We start from the raw sequence: 15,659 nt of genomic DNA on the forward strand, positions 1-15,659 counted from the left end.
TTATTATTATTATTATTATTATGTTATTTACTCTGTTATTTACATAAACAATTAAACAGAATCACAATTTTCAAATTCTTTAAGCTGTTTTTAAAATCACACTCAGAAATCACACCCTAGAAAGCAAAGGGAGATGTAAGGTTTGCTCATTTACCGGATTGAATAATAGTTGTTACTGATCGAATTTGGGGAAATTCCTCCTGAAAGAAAAATTAAATAACCCAGGACTTAAAGGGTTTATTTCATAAAACATAGTCAGCACTTCCTGTGCTATTCACCCTATGACGGCTGAGATTCCTCACCGTTTTACTGGAATCCAAGCTAATGCCATCCAGACTAAAATATTGCTTTAGCCACCAGGTTTTTGAAGTTTTGGGGTCCAAATGCAAAACTCTGCTCATTTGTGATTTTTCTATGTAGATAAATATAATTTGCTTTTATCTGAATAGCTACTGAAATGTATATAGAGTTTCCTAAAATAGTCCCATGGAAATTATGTTTACCGAGGAACATATCCAGTCCCACAAAACTCCAAAGGTAGCACATTTCTCTTAATAGCAATAGTTTATTCTAGTTAGTAATCATGTGGTGATCAATCAAATTACATTTCTGGAGAATAGGAAACTGTTTATTGCTTGATGCTAAAAAGTTACATTTAAAGACCTTGGCTAAAAAAAAATAGTTTTTGATACTGATTATTTAATATTCATCGCATTAGTTAAGTTCTGGTTATTGGCTATGATTTCTAGTGTTTAGGTGTTTCTGTGGCTCTTGTCATCCTTGTCTCTATGTTCATGTATTTCATGTTTGACTTTGATAGTCTCGTGTCCTGTGTTCAGTGTTTTGAGTATTGCTTCCCCCTGTCTCATTATGTCTGATTTGCCACAGCTGTGTTCAACTCCTGTTTGCTCTGTCCTCGCGTCCCTCTGTGTGTGTTTATAATGTGTGCTTCTCCCTGTTCCTCATCGGACTGTCTGTGTGCCTTCCTCCGTTTTGCCCCTGTGTTTCCTCCATCAACTTTCCCTGTGTTTCCCGGTACCTTGTCCCTTGCTTCGGGTCTCTATCCTCAGGTTATGTGTTTATGCTTATTTTCCCTGCCCAGGTTTTAGTTAGTTTCCTCAGTTCCTCCTGTTTGTAGTTTTTGTACAGCTGGCAATAAAAGCTTGTTTTTTGTTATCATCCACCCTCATCTCCGTGTGCCTGCATTTGGGCCCTCAATCTCCTCCTGCCATGCCATGTGCCTCACCACACCTGACATAAATGGCAGGTATCTGAGATATTTCAGAGCATCCTGTCAGTTTCTTTAAAATAACTGGAGGCTTTTGTTTTGGAAATAAAATTGAGATTCTCCTACCGGCTTGAAATATTTCAGAAACAAAACTCCCCATTCTTAAAGCATACTGATTTCATAGTTTTGTCTCCTGTTTATTGGCCATATTTGTTTGTGTGTGTAGGTGAAAAAGTAAGACAGGAGGACTTTTGAAATTTAACTGACATTTTACTTTCAACCCTAATTCAAAATAAATTTTGGGACAGTGTGTAAAATTTAAGAAAAAAACAAAATGCAATGGTGTGGAACAACAATGACATCAAGAGGAAAGGAAAAATATCAGATGTGCAAACACTATTATACAGAGAATAAAAGGCATAAGACAGCATGTCACCTTAAATCTGACAGCTTATTCAATTTTGCTGTGCAAAAAAAGCCACTGTGATTACTAAAGATAGGAGTTAAGAGCTGTTTGTTCACCTTACAGACATATTATCGACTCACAAGAATAGCTAGCATGGTCCTAGTCATCAGTCCAGCCCTTTGCATTAGCCAACACTTTCTGAAACAGGAGGACTTTTTGCTGCAGTTCCAACATGAAGGGAGCATTCTTTAAAAGCTTTTCAGGTGTGTCTTTATCTTCTTGCTGCAGAATTGTCTGTGCTTTCTCAAACATTTCATCAGTGTAGTGTGATCCTCCATTTGCTGCCACCATGTCATCAATCTTCTTGATCAGCTCAACCACCTGAGTTCTCTTCTTATTCATGTTGTTGAAGACATGGTATCTATTACCACATCGATTCAGCAACTCTTTGAGTTTAGGATGGCTGTTTCTTGTCAAATACTCATGTATGGTTGTTTTCTTGTGTGTCAGGTCATCACCATGAGTAAACAGAATCATCATGTAGTTTGATGCCTCAGGTCCAAAGAGTTCCTCCAGGGCTTGCACACAGTTGTTTTCTTCTTTGGTAAACCGGCCAATCTGAAGGACCAGCAGGAAAACATGAGGGCCTGGAGAGCTCATCTGAATGGATTTTGCAATTTCTTTCTTTATGTCATCTGCACGTTTAGATGTATCCAGAAAGCCAGGGGTATCGACCACATGGATCACTCTCTTGCAATGTTTAACTCGTTCTCTTGCACAAGTCGCCGTCACTGACTCTGAACTCACTTCAGACTCAAAAAGCTCTTTTCCCACAATCGTGTTGGCAGCAGCACTTTTCCCAACACCCGTTTTCCCAATCATCACTATCCTCAGAGGATCACCTACAGAAAGAAAAAAATGTTTAGTTAGAAACCCAAATTTAGTTGAAAATCTCATTTAAAGCATCTTTTTTACCTTTAGGGATTGAGTCGCTGTTGCCCATTTCTAGTGCGTTTGGAGAATGAAATTGAAGCAGCACTCCACAGTTTTAGTGTGCACTCCACCCAGAGGGTGGAGCTAATTCTCAGCCTATATCAGCATGAGTCTGACCTATTTCAAAGCAAGTTCAGAGACGCTGCTGAAACCTACAGCACTCTTCATTAAACATTTGCCAAGATGAATTCTCCTGAGCCTTCTCGTAAGTGACAGTTATTTAGTTTTATTACTTCTTGTCAAAGTTCATAACATTTATGAATTATTTGCTGGTGTAATAATGTGATAATGAATTTCTGACCTCGAGATACCCGTATTGGGACCAAATATCACGTGTTTATTTGAAAATAACATAAAGCACAAACAGATTTAACAGTTCCTGCATTTTTGCAGTGTTTTAAGAGTAACTTATTTGTTCTGTTTTCCTACAGAATGTCCTGACAAGTTTACCATTGCTCTGTTTGGAGAGAAAGCTGATTTTGTGAGAAAGATTGATAATATAATTCTCAAAGGAACCAACCCTGCAATGACAAATGTGAACAACTTTGTTGAGAGAGAGAATGACTTGTACAGAATCATCAGCACTGTTGATTTTTTTGAAAAATGTCATCAACACGACAAGCTGATTATTGATTTCATGGCACTTTCTGATCCTGGGCCTGATCTCTTCATACTGGCAATCGATGCAGAAAACGACCAAGAAGATAATGTTCTGGCTCAAATACTTAAACTTCAAAATATCTTTGGAGCCAATGTCATACAAAGTTTAATTATAATCTTAGAAAACAAAAAGAGCCGTGGTTTACTGGAGAATGTGAAACAAATGTTCTATATCCAGATGGAAATTGTAGATGAAACTAAGACTGTTCAGTGTTTATGCCGCAAGTCATTCCGGTTTGACTACAACAGCTGCGGTAAGGATGTTGTGGAACAGCGGAAAAATGATCTGAAACACACAAGGTAAAAACTTAATTTTCTTCCTATCTGTGATATACTGCATTTGAATAACAAGTCTAATTGCATTAGCAGTTAGCTTCTGTTTCCTCTAATGAGGGTATCCATCAAGGTGGAAGAAGTAATGAAATCACTTTTATTTAGTTGAAATGCCATAATGTTAAAATAATAAAATATAAAACATACTTTAGGTTATGTTAAACAAGTCGCATCCATTTCTTGCACTGCTGAGGTTTGGTGGTGTTTCCCGGTTACATAATATAATGACACAATACTATGACACTTCAGGCAGATTTTCTGCATTGCATTTTAATTTTTTTCTTTTCATTTAACATTAAAATGGTTCTGGTTAGGGATTAGGCGTTTTATTAGTCCACACTACATGCTCTGAAATGACATGGGCAATTATTTGAGGAAGTGTGATTATACGTGAATATATTTTTTATGTTTTGTCATTTGCTTTGTAATTACAATGGTCACAATTACTCTTCCAGAAACACAAAGGTTCCACCTTATAATCCTGGGAGCAAAGGTGAGTTTGTAAATTCAATATATGTTATAAAACTGACTTGTTTGTATTAAATTATAAAGTGAAAGTACACTCACAAAGTTAATCAATCCATTCTATTACTGACTATTGAAAACAGTCATAGTACTAATTTTCTTATTTTTTTACCGGGTTGCATACTAAATTTGCAACAGGTATACCGGTATAATGGAAGTTAAATAAAATAGATTTTTTTTCAATTGTGAATTAGAAAAAAAAGTATTTGGTTAGATTTCAAAACATTATTTAAATATGTTTCATAATGTGATGCTTTAAAAATTATGCATTATGAATTTTTCCTCAGAAGCCAGGAATCAAAGCACATCCATCTCAGAGCAGACTGCCCCACCAGCAGAGGCACCTGGACAAGACAAAGGTATGAAAGGCAAGATGTGAGATCGGGAACTGAGTTAAAGACAGTTTAGTGCTATTTTTGTGGCTTTTCAAGAACCAGTGCTCACTCTGCATAAGACATTTTCAGAGCCGTTTTAATTATATGCGTTCTTGTACAACACTTCTATTGTATTGTAGACCACAATATCAAAATTCATTTTTTTCATATTTATTTTTATTACAAACATTATGTGTATGCTTAGCTAACATTGCCAAATATGTCTGCTTATTAATACCAAGTCAGCTGAGGCCCTCAACATACTCTTGTACTGTGACATAATTTTATCCACTTTTCCACATATTACCCACTTTTCCTCTGGAGCAACTCATCAAAATACACCAGCTCAGAGCAGACTACCTCACCTGCCACATTTTTCAGCATAAGCTATATCTGTTGCGTCATCTACAACTCCCAATGACAAAACCTTTTCATATTTATATTTTTAGTGAATGTGAGTGCAAATGGTTGTCTCTCTATGTTAGCCCAGAGTCAGGCTGGTGACCTGTCCAGGGTGTCCCCCGCCTCTCACCCTATGGTATCCAGGATAGGCCCCAGCTCCTCCACAACCCCGACAAGGATAAGCAGAAGAGAATGGGTGCATGGATGATGGATGGCTGTGTAGTTTAGATTTTTAAAGTATTGAAGATCCTACAAATCGTCCTATGTGAACTATTTAAGTCCAGCTAGTGATCTCTATTTTATTATCTACTGTTCATGACGACAAAACCTTCTCATATTTATAATTAACTTATACTATCAAACATTCTGCAAATGAATACACTGAGGGTACGCTGAGGTTTCTGAACATATTGTTGTACTATGACAAAAGTAAGCATTATTCATTTTTCCTCAGGAGCAACTAATCAAAATACACCCAGCTCAGAGCAGCCTACCACACCGGCAGAAAAAGCACGTGTACAAGACAAAGGTATGCTTCAGAAAACCACAATATATTTAACCTCAAAGTAATAGGAAGTGAGGCTGACAATTTGCTCTTTACTTTGGGTAACAGTTTTATTTTTTCACCATAAACTATAACCTAAATTCCAGAAAAGTTGGGAAGTTGTTTAACAGAACATAAGTAACATAATAAATGTTAAAACTGTTAAGTTTTACAATTTTATGCACAAAATTAGCTAATTTCAAATTTGATACTTGCCACAGTTGGGACAGGGGCATTATTACCATGGTGTAGCATCTTCTCTTCTTTTCAAAAGACGTCTGGGCATCGAGGTTATGAGTTTTGGTGTTGGGTCCCATTCTTGTCTGATATACACTACTGGTCAAAAGTTTTAGAACACCCCAATTTTTCCAGTTATTGCAGTTATTAATTTATTGCAATTCAAGTCGTTCAAGGTTACCCAAAACTGAAAAATAATGTACATTTCAGAATTATACAAAATGTAGGTCTTTCCTACAGAAAAATTGCAAAGACAGTCAAGGTGTCCGTGAGCACAGTTTCCTCTTCACCATCAAAAGGTTCTCAGAAAGCAGGGTAAACTCTGACAGGAAGAGGTCTGGCAGACACAAAGCCACAACTCAATTAGAAGACAAGTTTCTGAAAGTTAACAGTTTGCGAGATAGGCAGCTCACAGGACAACAACTTAAAGTACAGTTGAAGTTGTGTGGTCATAGTAACCAAGTCTCAGTTTGAACTATGAAGAGAAGAGCTGCAGGTTTGACAGGACGAGCTGCAGCAAGAAAGCCATTGCTAAGACGTCAGAATAAGACAAAGAGGCTTGCCTGGGCCATGAAACACCACCATTGGACTACTGAGGACTGCAACAAGGTAATATGGACTGATGAATAAAAATTTGAAATCTTCGGTTCATCACACAGGATCTTTGTACACATTTGAGTAGGAGAAAGGATGGTTCCCCATTGTATGGCATCAACTGTCAAACATGGAAGCGGAAGTGTGATGGTCTGGAGCTGTTTTGCTGGATCCAGGGTGCCACAGGTGGCGACTTTGATAAGTGAAAGGTTTAGAATACATTTTGTTTATAAATGGATTCCATGATTCCATCTTTTTTCACAACTCCAATTGTTTATTTGTACTATTATTTCATTTCAGAGTGCAATGAGACATTAAACTGCATAATTTTCCATTTAAAAAAAAAAGGAATTGGGTTGTTCTAAAACCTTTGACCCGTAGTGTAGGTTTCAGCTGCTAAAGAGTTTCTGGTCATCTTTATTTTTCATTTAGTGATGCGGCAAATGTTCTCTAGAGTTGAAAGATCTGAACTGTAGGCAGGCCAATTCCAGACTCGGACTCTTCTCCAACGAAGCCATGCTGTTGTAATAGCTGCAGTATGCACTTTTGCATTGCATTGCATTTGTCCTGCTAAAATACACAAGGCTTTCTCTAAAATAGATGTCATCTCGAGGGGAGCATATGTTGCTCTAAAACCTATGTATCTTTTTGCATTCCTAGTTCCTTCCAAAACATCCAACCTGCTCATATCATATGAACTTATGCACCCCCACAACATCAGAGTTGCTGACTTTTGAACTCAATGCTAATAACATACTGGAAGGTCTCCCTCCTCTTTAGCCCAGAGGACATGCTGGTGATTGCCAACAAGCATGTCAAATGGACTCGTCTAACCAAAGCAAACTTTGAAACAGTCCATTTCAAATGACTCTGGACCCACAGGACATGGAATGCTTCCGGACTATGTTTTATTAAGGCTTCCTTTTTGCGTGATAGAGCTTAAGTTGGCATGTGTAGATGGCACGGTGGATTTTGTTAACTGACAGTGGTTTCTGGAAGTATTCCTGGGCACATTTAGTAATGTCAGTGACACACATGCCGATGAGTGATGTAGTGTTGTTTTAAGGCCCGAAGACCACAGGCATTCAATATTCTCTGGCCTTGTCCCTTAGAGAAATCCAGTTTCTCTGAATCGTTTGATTATATTATGTACTGCATGAGAGTGAGACTTGAAAAGCCTTTCCTGAAATGACCTCATTTGGTGGAAAAAGGTGTACAATTTCTTAGTTTAAACCTTTATGTTATTTATGTTCTGTTGTGAACAGAAATGGGCCGCAATGCATTAGAAGTAACACATTACTGTAATACGATTACTTTTATCAAGTAATGAGTAAACTAAAGGATTACTATTTCAAAAAAGAAATTAAGACCTGAACTCTTCCATCATGCATTTTTAATTTCTCTTTGATATTTGGCCATATTGGGGCCCGATGAATGTAAAAACAAAGAATTACCAGAATTTTTTTTTACCTGATTTTTGTTTCTAAGAAAAATGAGATCCACATATCAGGATATTCATTTAAAATGTCGATATAACGGTAGCTGTATAATGTTCTCGTAAGTGGATATCAGGTCCTTGTAGAGCAAAATTGAGTATTTTGGTCTAAATAACCCAAAATGTGATGTCCACATAGGTGAACGGCAGGTCCTAGGAGGTTAAAATACTCGTACTTTTCCGTAAGCATGCTGCATTACTAAACCGTGATTTTGTTTGTGAGAGTGTTTCATGACAATGATGTACGAACGTGCAACGTCCGTGGCAGCAATAGACATGTGTAGATCAACAATGGATGTACGACCATGCAGCGTTTAAGCTTGGAAGTACTGACATTACTTTGAGTTTAATTTCGTAAAAAGGGACATTAACATCTGCTGTACACTCTGCGTGGGAAGAAAACTTCTTTCTGCAGCAAAAAATTAAACTTCAAATCTGAGCAAGTACGGGGCATGCTGCCACGGGAATGTGAAATTCACAGAGAAACTCCAGATCCCCCACTGACATAACCACTGCAACCCCAAGCAAACCTCCACCCGCTCCACTCCTGCTAAACAGGTGAAAATAGATTTAATGAATCTTTGATTTTATTTATTTACTGCTGTGTTTTACTTGCATCTATTTGAAAGAGTGAGTATAAACACAAAACACTGTTTTTATTTTATATGCTGGAATATGCAGCAAATATAGGTTTAAATGTTAAACAAATTCTTCAAGTCAAAGACTGTTGCCTATAATTTCAATTTTGCTTGATGCATAAAGTTAAAAGATTAAAACTAATAAAACAAGTTTGAAAAAGAGACTTTTTTCATCATACTGGCTCATGTAATTTGAAAGAATCTTAGTTTTCATTTTGTTCAAATTTAAAGAAAGTCCCAATGGTTCTGGAATTTGGGTTGCATATCTGTTGTGTTATATACAATTCCCAATGACAAAACTTTTTCGACACTTGTGTTTTTTAGTAAATGTGTAGTCCAGATTTGTAAGTATTGAGGAACGTACAATTATCCTATATAAGCCACTTAAGGACAGATACTCATCTCCATTTTTTATGATGTAGAAACTTTCTGATATTTATAATTAACTTACATTACCAAACATGTCTGTTTATGAATAACAGGTACGCTGAGGTTTCTGAACATATTGTTGTAATATCTGCTATCCACTTTTCTTCAGGAGTCAGTACTCAAAGTACATCCAGCTCAGAACAGACTGTCCCAACTGCAGAAGAAGCAGCTATACAAGAGAAGGGTATGCTTCAGAAATCCACAAAACATTTTATCTCAAAATGACAGAAAATGAGACAATTTAAATATCTGTACATGACTAACACGTTTATAGCATAGCATAGCATCTTTATTTATAATGCACTTTACATCCAACAATGTTGACCAAAGTGCTACAAATATAAAACAGAGAGGAAACAGTTTAAATTACATATAAAATATCCTAAAATTAAAAATAATATAATTAATAAGAAAATATATTAAGAGACATCAACAAGTCCTGCTGTGCTAAAAGCCAAGGTAAATAAATATGTTTTAAGACGTGATTTAAAAACAGATAAGGAAGGTGCCTGTCTAACATGTAAAGGCAACTCATTCCACAATTTTGGTGCTGCCACAGCAAACGCCCGATCCCCTCTGAGCTTACGATTAGTCCTGGGCACCCTCAGGAGAAGCTGGTCTGCCGACCTGAGGGACCGGGAAGGTATGTATGGATGAAGAAGCTCAGAGAGGTACAGAGGGGCAGCATTGGACAAAGATTTAAAAACAAATAAAAGCAGCTTAAAATGGATCCTAAAATGCACGGGCAGCCAATGAAGTGAATATAAAACTGGGGTGATGTGTTCGCATCTACGAGTGCCAGTTAAAAGGCGTGCAGCAGCATTCTGGACTAGCTGCAGTCAAAAAACAAAAGATCGACTCACCCCAAAATAAAGAGAATTACAGTAATCCAGCCGAACGGTTACAAAAGCATGGATTACTGTTTCAAATTGCTGTCTCGTAAGAAAGTGCTTAATTTTGGCCAGTTGCCTCAGATGAAAGAAACTAGACCTTACAACCAACCCGATTTGGCTTTCAAGCTTAAGCTCAGGATCCATTTTAAAACCCAGATTAACAATCTCTGGTTTACAGAATGATTTCAGGGATTGCAAATCAACACACGGAACAGCAGTGGAGGCAGGTCTAAACACCATTACTTCAGTTTTAGAATCGTTAAAACAAAGTTTAGCGCCAACCACGACTTGACGTCCTCCAGACATGTTTGTAAACGATTTACAGACGACCCATCTTTCTTTTTAAGAGGAACATAAATCTGGCAGTCATCTGCATAACAGTGAAACGAGAGTCTGTGCTTTCTAAGAATTGAGCCCAATGGAAGTAAATAAAGTGAAAACAGGATAGGGCCCAGAATGGAACCCTGTGGTACTCCATGAGACAACGGAGCACGGGAGGACTCACAGTTTCCTAAGCGAACTGAAAAGGTTCGATTTGTTAAGTAAGACGTGAACCATTTCAGAGCCACACCTGTTATACCGACACACTGCTCCAAACGCGAGATTAAAATTTCATGGTCTACAGTGTCAAATGCAGCAGTTAAATCGAGTAAAATAAGAATGACACTTTCACCAGAATCACATGATAAAAAATATATCATTAAAAATTCTTAAAAGTGCTGATTCAGTGCTATGCAAACCGGATTGAAAAATCTCCTGAACATTTTGTGCATTCAAGTATGAGATCAGTTGGTCATATACAATTTTTTCCAAGACTTTAGATAAAAAGGGCAGCTTAGATATTGGTCTAAAGTTTTCAACAGCGTTTGTATCTAGCCCAGGTTTCTTAAGAAGTGGTTGCACAATTGCATCTTTGAAATTCTTTGGAACCATACCTGAAGTAAGGCTGCTATTTAAAATGGTTAAAATGGTTGGACCTATGGTAGAAAAAACTTCTTTCAGAAAAAGGAGAGGGATAGGATCATAAGGTGAGCCTACAGGCTTTAAATGATCCACCACCTCCTGTAGCTGAGCAAGAGTAACCGACTCAAACTGTTGAAAAACAGCTGAGCAAATTGGAAGATCAGAGGGGTCAGATGTGGGCAAAATAATCCGCGTCCTAGCCGAGGCTACCTTGTTTATAAAGAAGTGCAGAAACTTTTCACACATTTCAAGTGAAGCCTCAAAACTAAGAGCAGAGGGAGGGCTTAAAATAGTCTCAATTGACTTAAACAATATATGTGGTTTCTGATAATTCACCATAATAATGTTTGCAAAGTGTTTCCGCTTTGCTTCTTTTATTGTAAGCTGATATAAGGCCCAGCACTCTCTTAAACTTTGTAAAGAGACCTGTAAGTTATCTTTTTTCCATCTCCGCTCAGCCCTACGACAATTACGCCTCGCAGCATGGGTTTCATTGCTCAACCAGGGTTCAAACTTAGTCTTAGGATGCTTAATTTTTAGAGGGGCAACAATATCCAAGACAGTCTGACAAGTGGTATGAAACTAAAAACTGAGTTCCTCTACGTATTGGAGTGTCTCAGGAATGGAGAACTGATTATAGTAGGTGGAGAACCGTGCTGCCATGGAAGAATTTAACAAACGAGATGTCTTTGCAGCGACATGCCCCCTGAATTCATTTCTAGATAAAGAGATGTCAAACAGAACCGGCATATGATCAGAGAAAACAGGATCGGAGACTTTCAGATTAAAAACAGGCAATGAGTGCACTAAAACCAGATCGAGAGTGTGGCCACACTGTTGCGTGGGTGCAGACACACATCAAACTAAATTAAAAGAATCAGTAAGATTCAAAAAGTCTTTAACCATGGGCTTATCTGGACAGCACACATGAATATTAAAATCCCAATGTAAAATGACCAATGTAAACAAATTCCAGACAATTTAATGCTTTCGTTACATTTTTTTAACACTTACTGTGTAAGCCATTTAATTTTTTAATTATATGTATAAAATATCTCTTCTTTTATTTATAAAATGACAGTGTGAAAACCTTATGTGTATGTGCAGCTAATGTTACCAAACCTGCTTGGAAATAACAAATGTGCTGAGATTCTGAACATATTGTACTGTGACAGAAGAAGTATGTATTATCCGCTTTTTCCTCAGGAGCAAATAATGAAAATACACCCAGCTCAGAGCAGACTACCAAACCAGCAGAAAAAGCACTTGTGCAAGAAAAGGGTATGCTTAAAACAAAAACAATATATTTAATCTCAAAATAATAGGAAGTGAGTAGTTTGCTCTTTATTTTGTATAACACTACTATTTTTTCACCATAAACTATATCTGTTGTGTTATCTATAATTCTCAATGACAAAAAAAAATCTCACATTGATGTTTGTTAGTAAATGTGTAGTTAAAAGTGAAGTTTTGAAGATCCAACAGTCACCCTATGTTAAGCCATTTAAGTCCAGCTAGTCGTCTTTATTTTATTATCTATAGTTCATGATGTTCTCATACTTTTTAATTAACTTACATTACCAAACATGTCTGTTTGTGAATAACGAGTATGTTGAGGTTTCTGAACATAATGTTGCAATAAGATAAAAGTATCCTCTTTTCTTCAGGACTCAGTAATCAAAGTACATCCAGCTCAGAACAGACTGTCCTACCTGCAGAAGAAGCAACTGTACAAGAAAGGGGTAAGCTTCAAAAATCCACAAAACATATCATCTCAAAATGAAAGAAAGAAGAGACCATTTAAATAATATTTGCACAACATGACTAAAACATTTTAATTACATTTAAATTGAATAATAATAAATTGAGTAATTTAATACTTTTATAAGACATTTTATGTCTTTTTGAGAACTTGTGATCACCCTGTGTAAATAAGTGCAATTTTTTCATCATATGTGATATGTTTACACAAGATAAACTTGCTTTCATGATAAAATACCAATCAATCAGGAGCCAGGAATCACAGTACATCCATCTCAGAGCAGACTGACCCGCCAAGAGGAAAAGGACCTGGAAGAAACAAGGGTGTGCTTCAGAAAACTACATCTAATTCGGAAAGTGAGATCATTTAAATAAACTGATATTTGATGTATATTGTTTTAGAAAATACAGTTAAAAAAATCTAATTTTAAAGTGGTCATAAGTAAGACAACTTAAACATAACAAAGCTTGGAGATCTAAAATTTTCTGCATTTTATTTAAAGCTGACATATTGGCACCCAGAGGTTGAAAACCAACACTATTGGAAACTATTGATGAAATAATCTAGCATTTACTTTCAGCTGAGAGGGGCAGTGATGCAAAGGAAGATATCATATTTAACATCATTCTGCTGGGACAAACTGGGACTGGGAAGAGTGCGACTGCAAACACCATCCTGGCTGCTGGGAAGCACCACAAGGACAAAGGCCAGGGTTTTGAAGCCAAGCCAAGCTCCATACCAATCACCACCAAGTGTAAGGACAAAATAATCAAGATATGTGGAACAAAAGTTAGACTGGTCGACACCCCAGACTTCTTTTATGAAGATAAACCTATAGAGGAGGCACAAGTAGAGGAGTGTAAGAGGTACTGTCAGGAAGGGCAGTGTGTAGTGTTACTTGTGATACAGTTGGGCAGGTTCACAGATGGTGAAATGGGAATATTAGAGAAACTGGAAGACAAGCTTGGCTGGAAAATCAGGAAAAACACAATTGTCCTATTTACACATGGAGATGATTTGAAAGGCAAAGTGGATCAGTTTATCGGCAACAGGAGTTCTCTCAAGCACATTGTGGAATCTTGTAACAATCGTTACCATGTATTCAATAACAACTCCAAGGATACTAAACAAGTCTTGGAGCTCTTTGAGAAATTTCATGAAGAAAGCTTTTTAAACTCAAAACCACATTCACAGTGCCCTTTATTCTAGCTACTGCTGAAGGGGTGTGAAGTGCAATTTTGTGATGGCATGTGAACTCATTTTACATTAAACCTAGATATCATGATTTGCCATTTTGTTTCATCTTGAATATTTAGCCAAAAGGACATTAGTAAACGATGTATAATTTTTCATCAGACTGCCAAAGTTGGTGATACAACCTCTAGCTCTTATGTATGTATATGAAATAGTGCAGTCAGTTATAAAGACTAACTTTAAAAGACTTAGAAACATGTTGAGGAGAGCTTGCTGTGAAATTAAAGTGGTTCCTAAGCAACATACAGATTAAATGTTTATGAATAAATTGAAAACATTTTTGATTTTATTTACCTATTTTTTTCTGTGACTGATGTTTGGACAACACAAAAGACTTCAAACAGGAAATGCAGTGAAAAATAAATTATACAAAACACTCACATAGCCTTAACACATGTTAAAGCTATAATATGCTCTACTTATTCCATTACTGGCTCATTAGTGTGTTCTCGAGAGTTTGCTGAAATGAGCATTGGGGAAGTGAAAACAAACTGAAAAAAAAGAAGCTTCAAACTTCTACTTTCCACTGTGTAATCATATGAAAAGTTGTAGCTTTTTATGTTTGTAGCCTGATAATTCAAATTTCATTAGATCTGACTGTTATCCCTGCCATATTACATCTACCTCAGTGCTTTTTCTCTAGCTCAGTGAATTCCTCTCTAGTCCCTAAATGGATCTTTCAGGCCAAAGCCGCCTTCTAAAAATGCATGGGCATCTGGTATTCTAATGATAGCTTGTTTTACTAAACAATAAATGTACCAATAGCATACAGAATAAATAAGCTAAACACAAATAAAAGTTATTATTCAGAGGACAAAGGTGACACGTGGCCGTTTGTAATTTGCAGATGTTTGTCAATTTAAACATACATTCAGTTTCTCCTCTGAATGGCAATGAATGTAGTATTGTAGAAAAAAAGTCATCAATATATACATTATCATTTGGCATTAATTTTCTCACTGTTCATTTTTTCTTGTTTCTGTGCAATAAACTGCCACTGCTACTTGTACTTTTGCTCATGAACACATTCATTTATGATAACATTACTACTACCATCAGTGAAAAGGTACTGTTAACCATACTACTTTATTTTGCAATGGACATGTAGCTGTGTATGAATATTTTGCTAAAACTGTCAGGAGTGCCTGAACTAGGAAAAAGAATGTTTGCAAAAGTTAATCAAACATCACTATCATCAGCTAGCTTTAAAATAATAGACCATTATTAGCCAATCTTTGTTATGGTTGAAATTATGCTTTTTTACCTAATAAAAAATGTTGCATAAACAGCTGATGAAACCAAATCGATCCTGATATTATGCATAGCGAGAAAATAGAATATGCTTCTAAGTTAGTAAACCTTCTGTCCGGATTAGCCTCAGCCAACTGGAATGTTCACTGTACAATTTCTTAGCTATTTGCCATTTCTTTCAACATTTCTTTTAACACAGTAGGTTAGTTTGACAATTTCAGAAACATATGTGGTAAAGATAGTGTTGCTCAATGGCCGCGCCAAGTCATAGAGAGCAGATACTGCTTCCTGCTAATATTGAAATAACAACAATAGGCAGTGGCTCTGAGTTACTGATGAAGGTGCATCTCAGAAACAGTTTACTGATAATGAGGAAGCTTCAAGCTAGGCCACAGACTTTGTGGGAACACCTGGATATTAGGTATAAATATAATTTGTCTAAAAGTAATTTTAGGTAATGAATTATTTCTTAAACAAACATAATCATAACTTTACTATTACTTAATAATGAATGCATAACTTACCCTTTTATATAAACTACAAGGCTAAGGACAAACAATAGTCAGCTTTAAAAAAAACAAAACAAAAACATTTGTTTAAAGAACAAGGGCGACACCTGGTGGTGATGGGTCTGAGTGAAGTACATACAGTATCTCACAAAAGTGAGTACAAGTACAC

At 36.6% G+C, this 15,659-nt stretch overlaps 2 protein-coding genes across 2 annotated transcripts; one reads left to right on the forward strand and one right to left on the reverse strand.

The window, feature by feature from the left end:
* Window positions 1–1,535: 1,535 nt before the first annotated feature.
* LOC102784401 (GTPase IMAP family member 7-like) lies at window positions 1,536–2,637 on the reverse strand. The gene is made up of 2 exons (XM_006782664.3): window positions 2,610–2,637; window positions 1,536–2,536 (listed from the first exon to the last, which is right to left on the reverse strand). The coding sequence occupies exons 1-2, from the start codon at window positions 2,635–2,637 to the stop codon at window positions 1,794–1,796; spliced, it is 771 nt and encodes a 256-aa protein (XP_006782727.2). The 3' UTR covers window positions 1,536–1,793.
* Window positions 2,638–2,810: 173 nt separating this feature from the next.
* LOC118455331 (uncharacterized) lies at window positions 2,811–13,739 on the forward strand. The gene is made up of 10 exons (XM_087842678.1): window positions 2,811–2,832; window positions 3,059–3,587; window positions 4,076–4,113; window positions 4,433–4,504; window positions 5,376–5,450; window positions 8,968–9,042; window positions 11,921–11,995; window positions 12,382–12,456; window positions 12,725–12,832; window positions 13,057–13,739. Exons 1-10 carry the CDS (start codon window positions 2,811–2,813, stop codon window positions 13,683–13,685), a joined length of 1,698 nt encoding a protein of 565 aa, XP_087698804.1. The 3' UTR covers window positions 13,686–13,739.
* Window positions 13,740–15,659: the final 1,920 nt, after the last annotated feature.

This window comes from Neolamprologus brichardi, chromosome 7 (genome assembly GCF_056152115.1).
Source record: "Neolamprologus brichardi isolate AB-2024 chromosome 7, ASM5615211v1, whole genome shotgun sequence".
NCBI lineage: Eukaryota > Metazoa > Chordata > Actinopteri > Cichliformes > Cichlidae > Neolamprologus > Neolamprologus brichardi.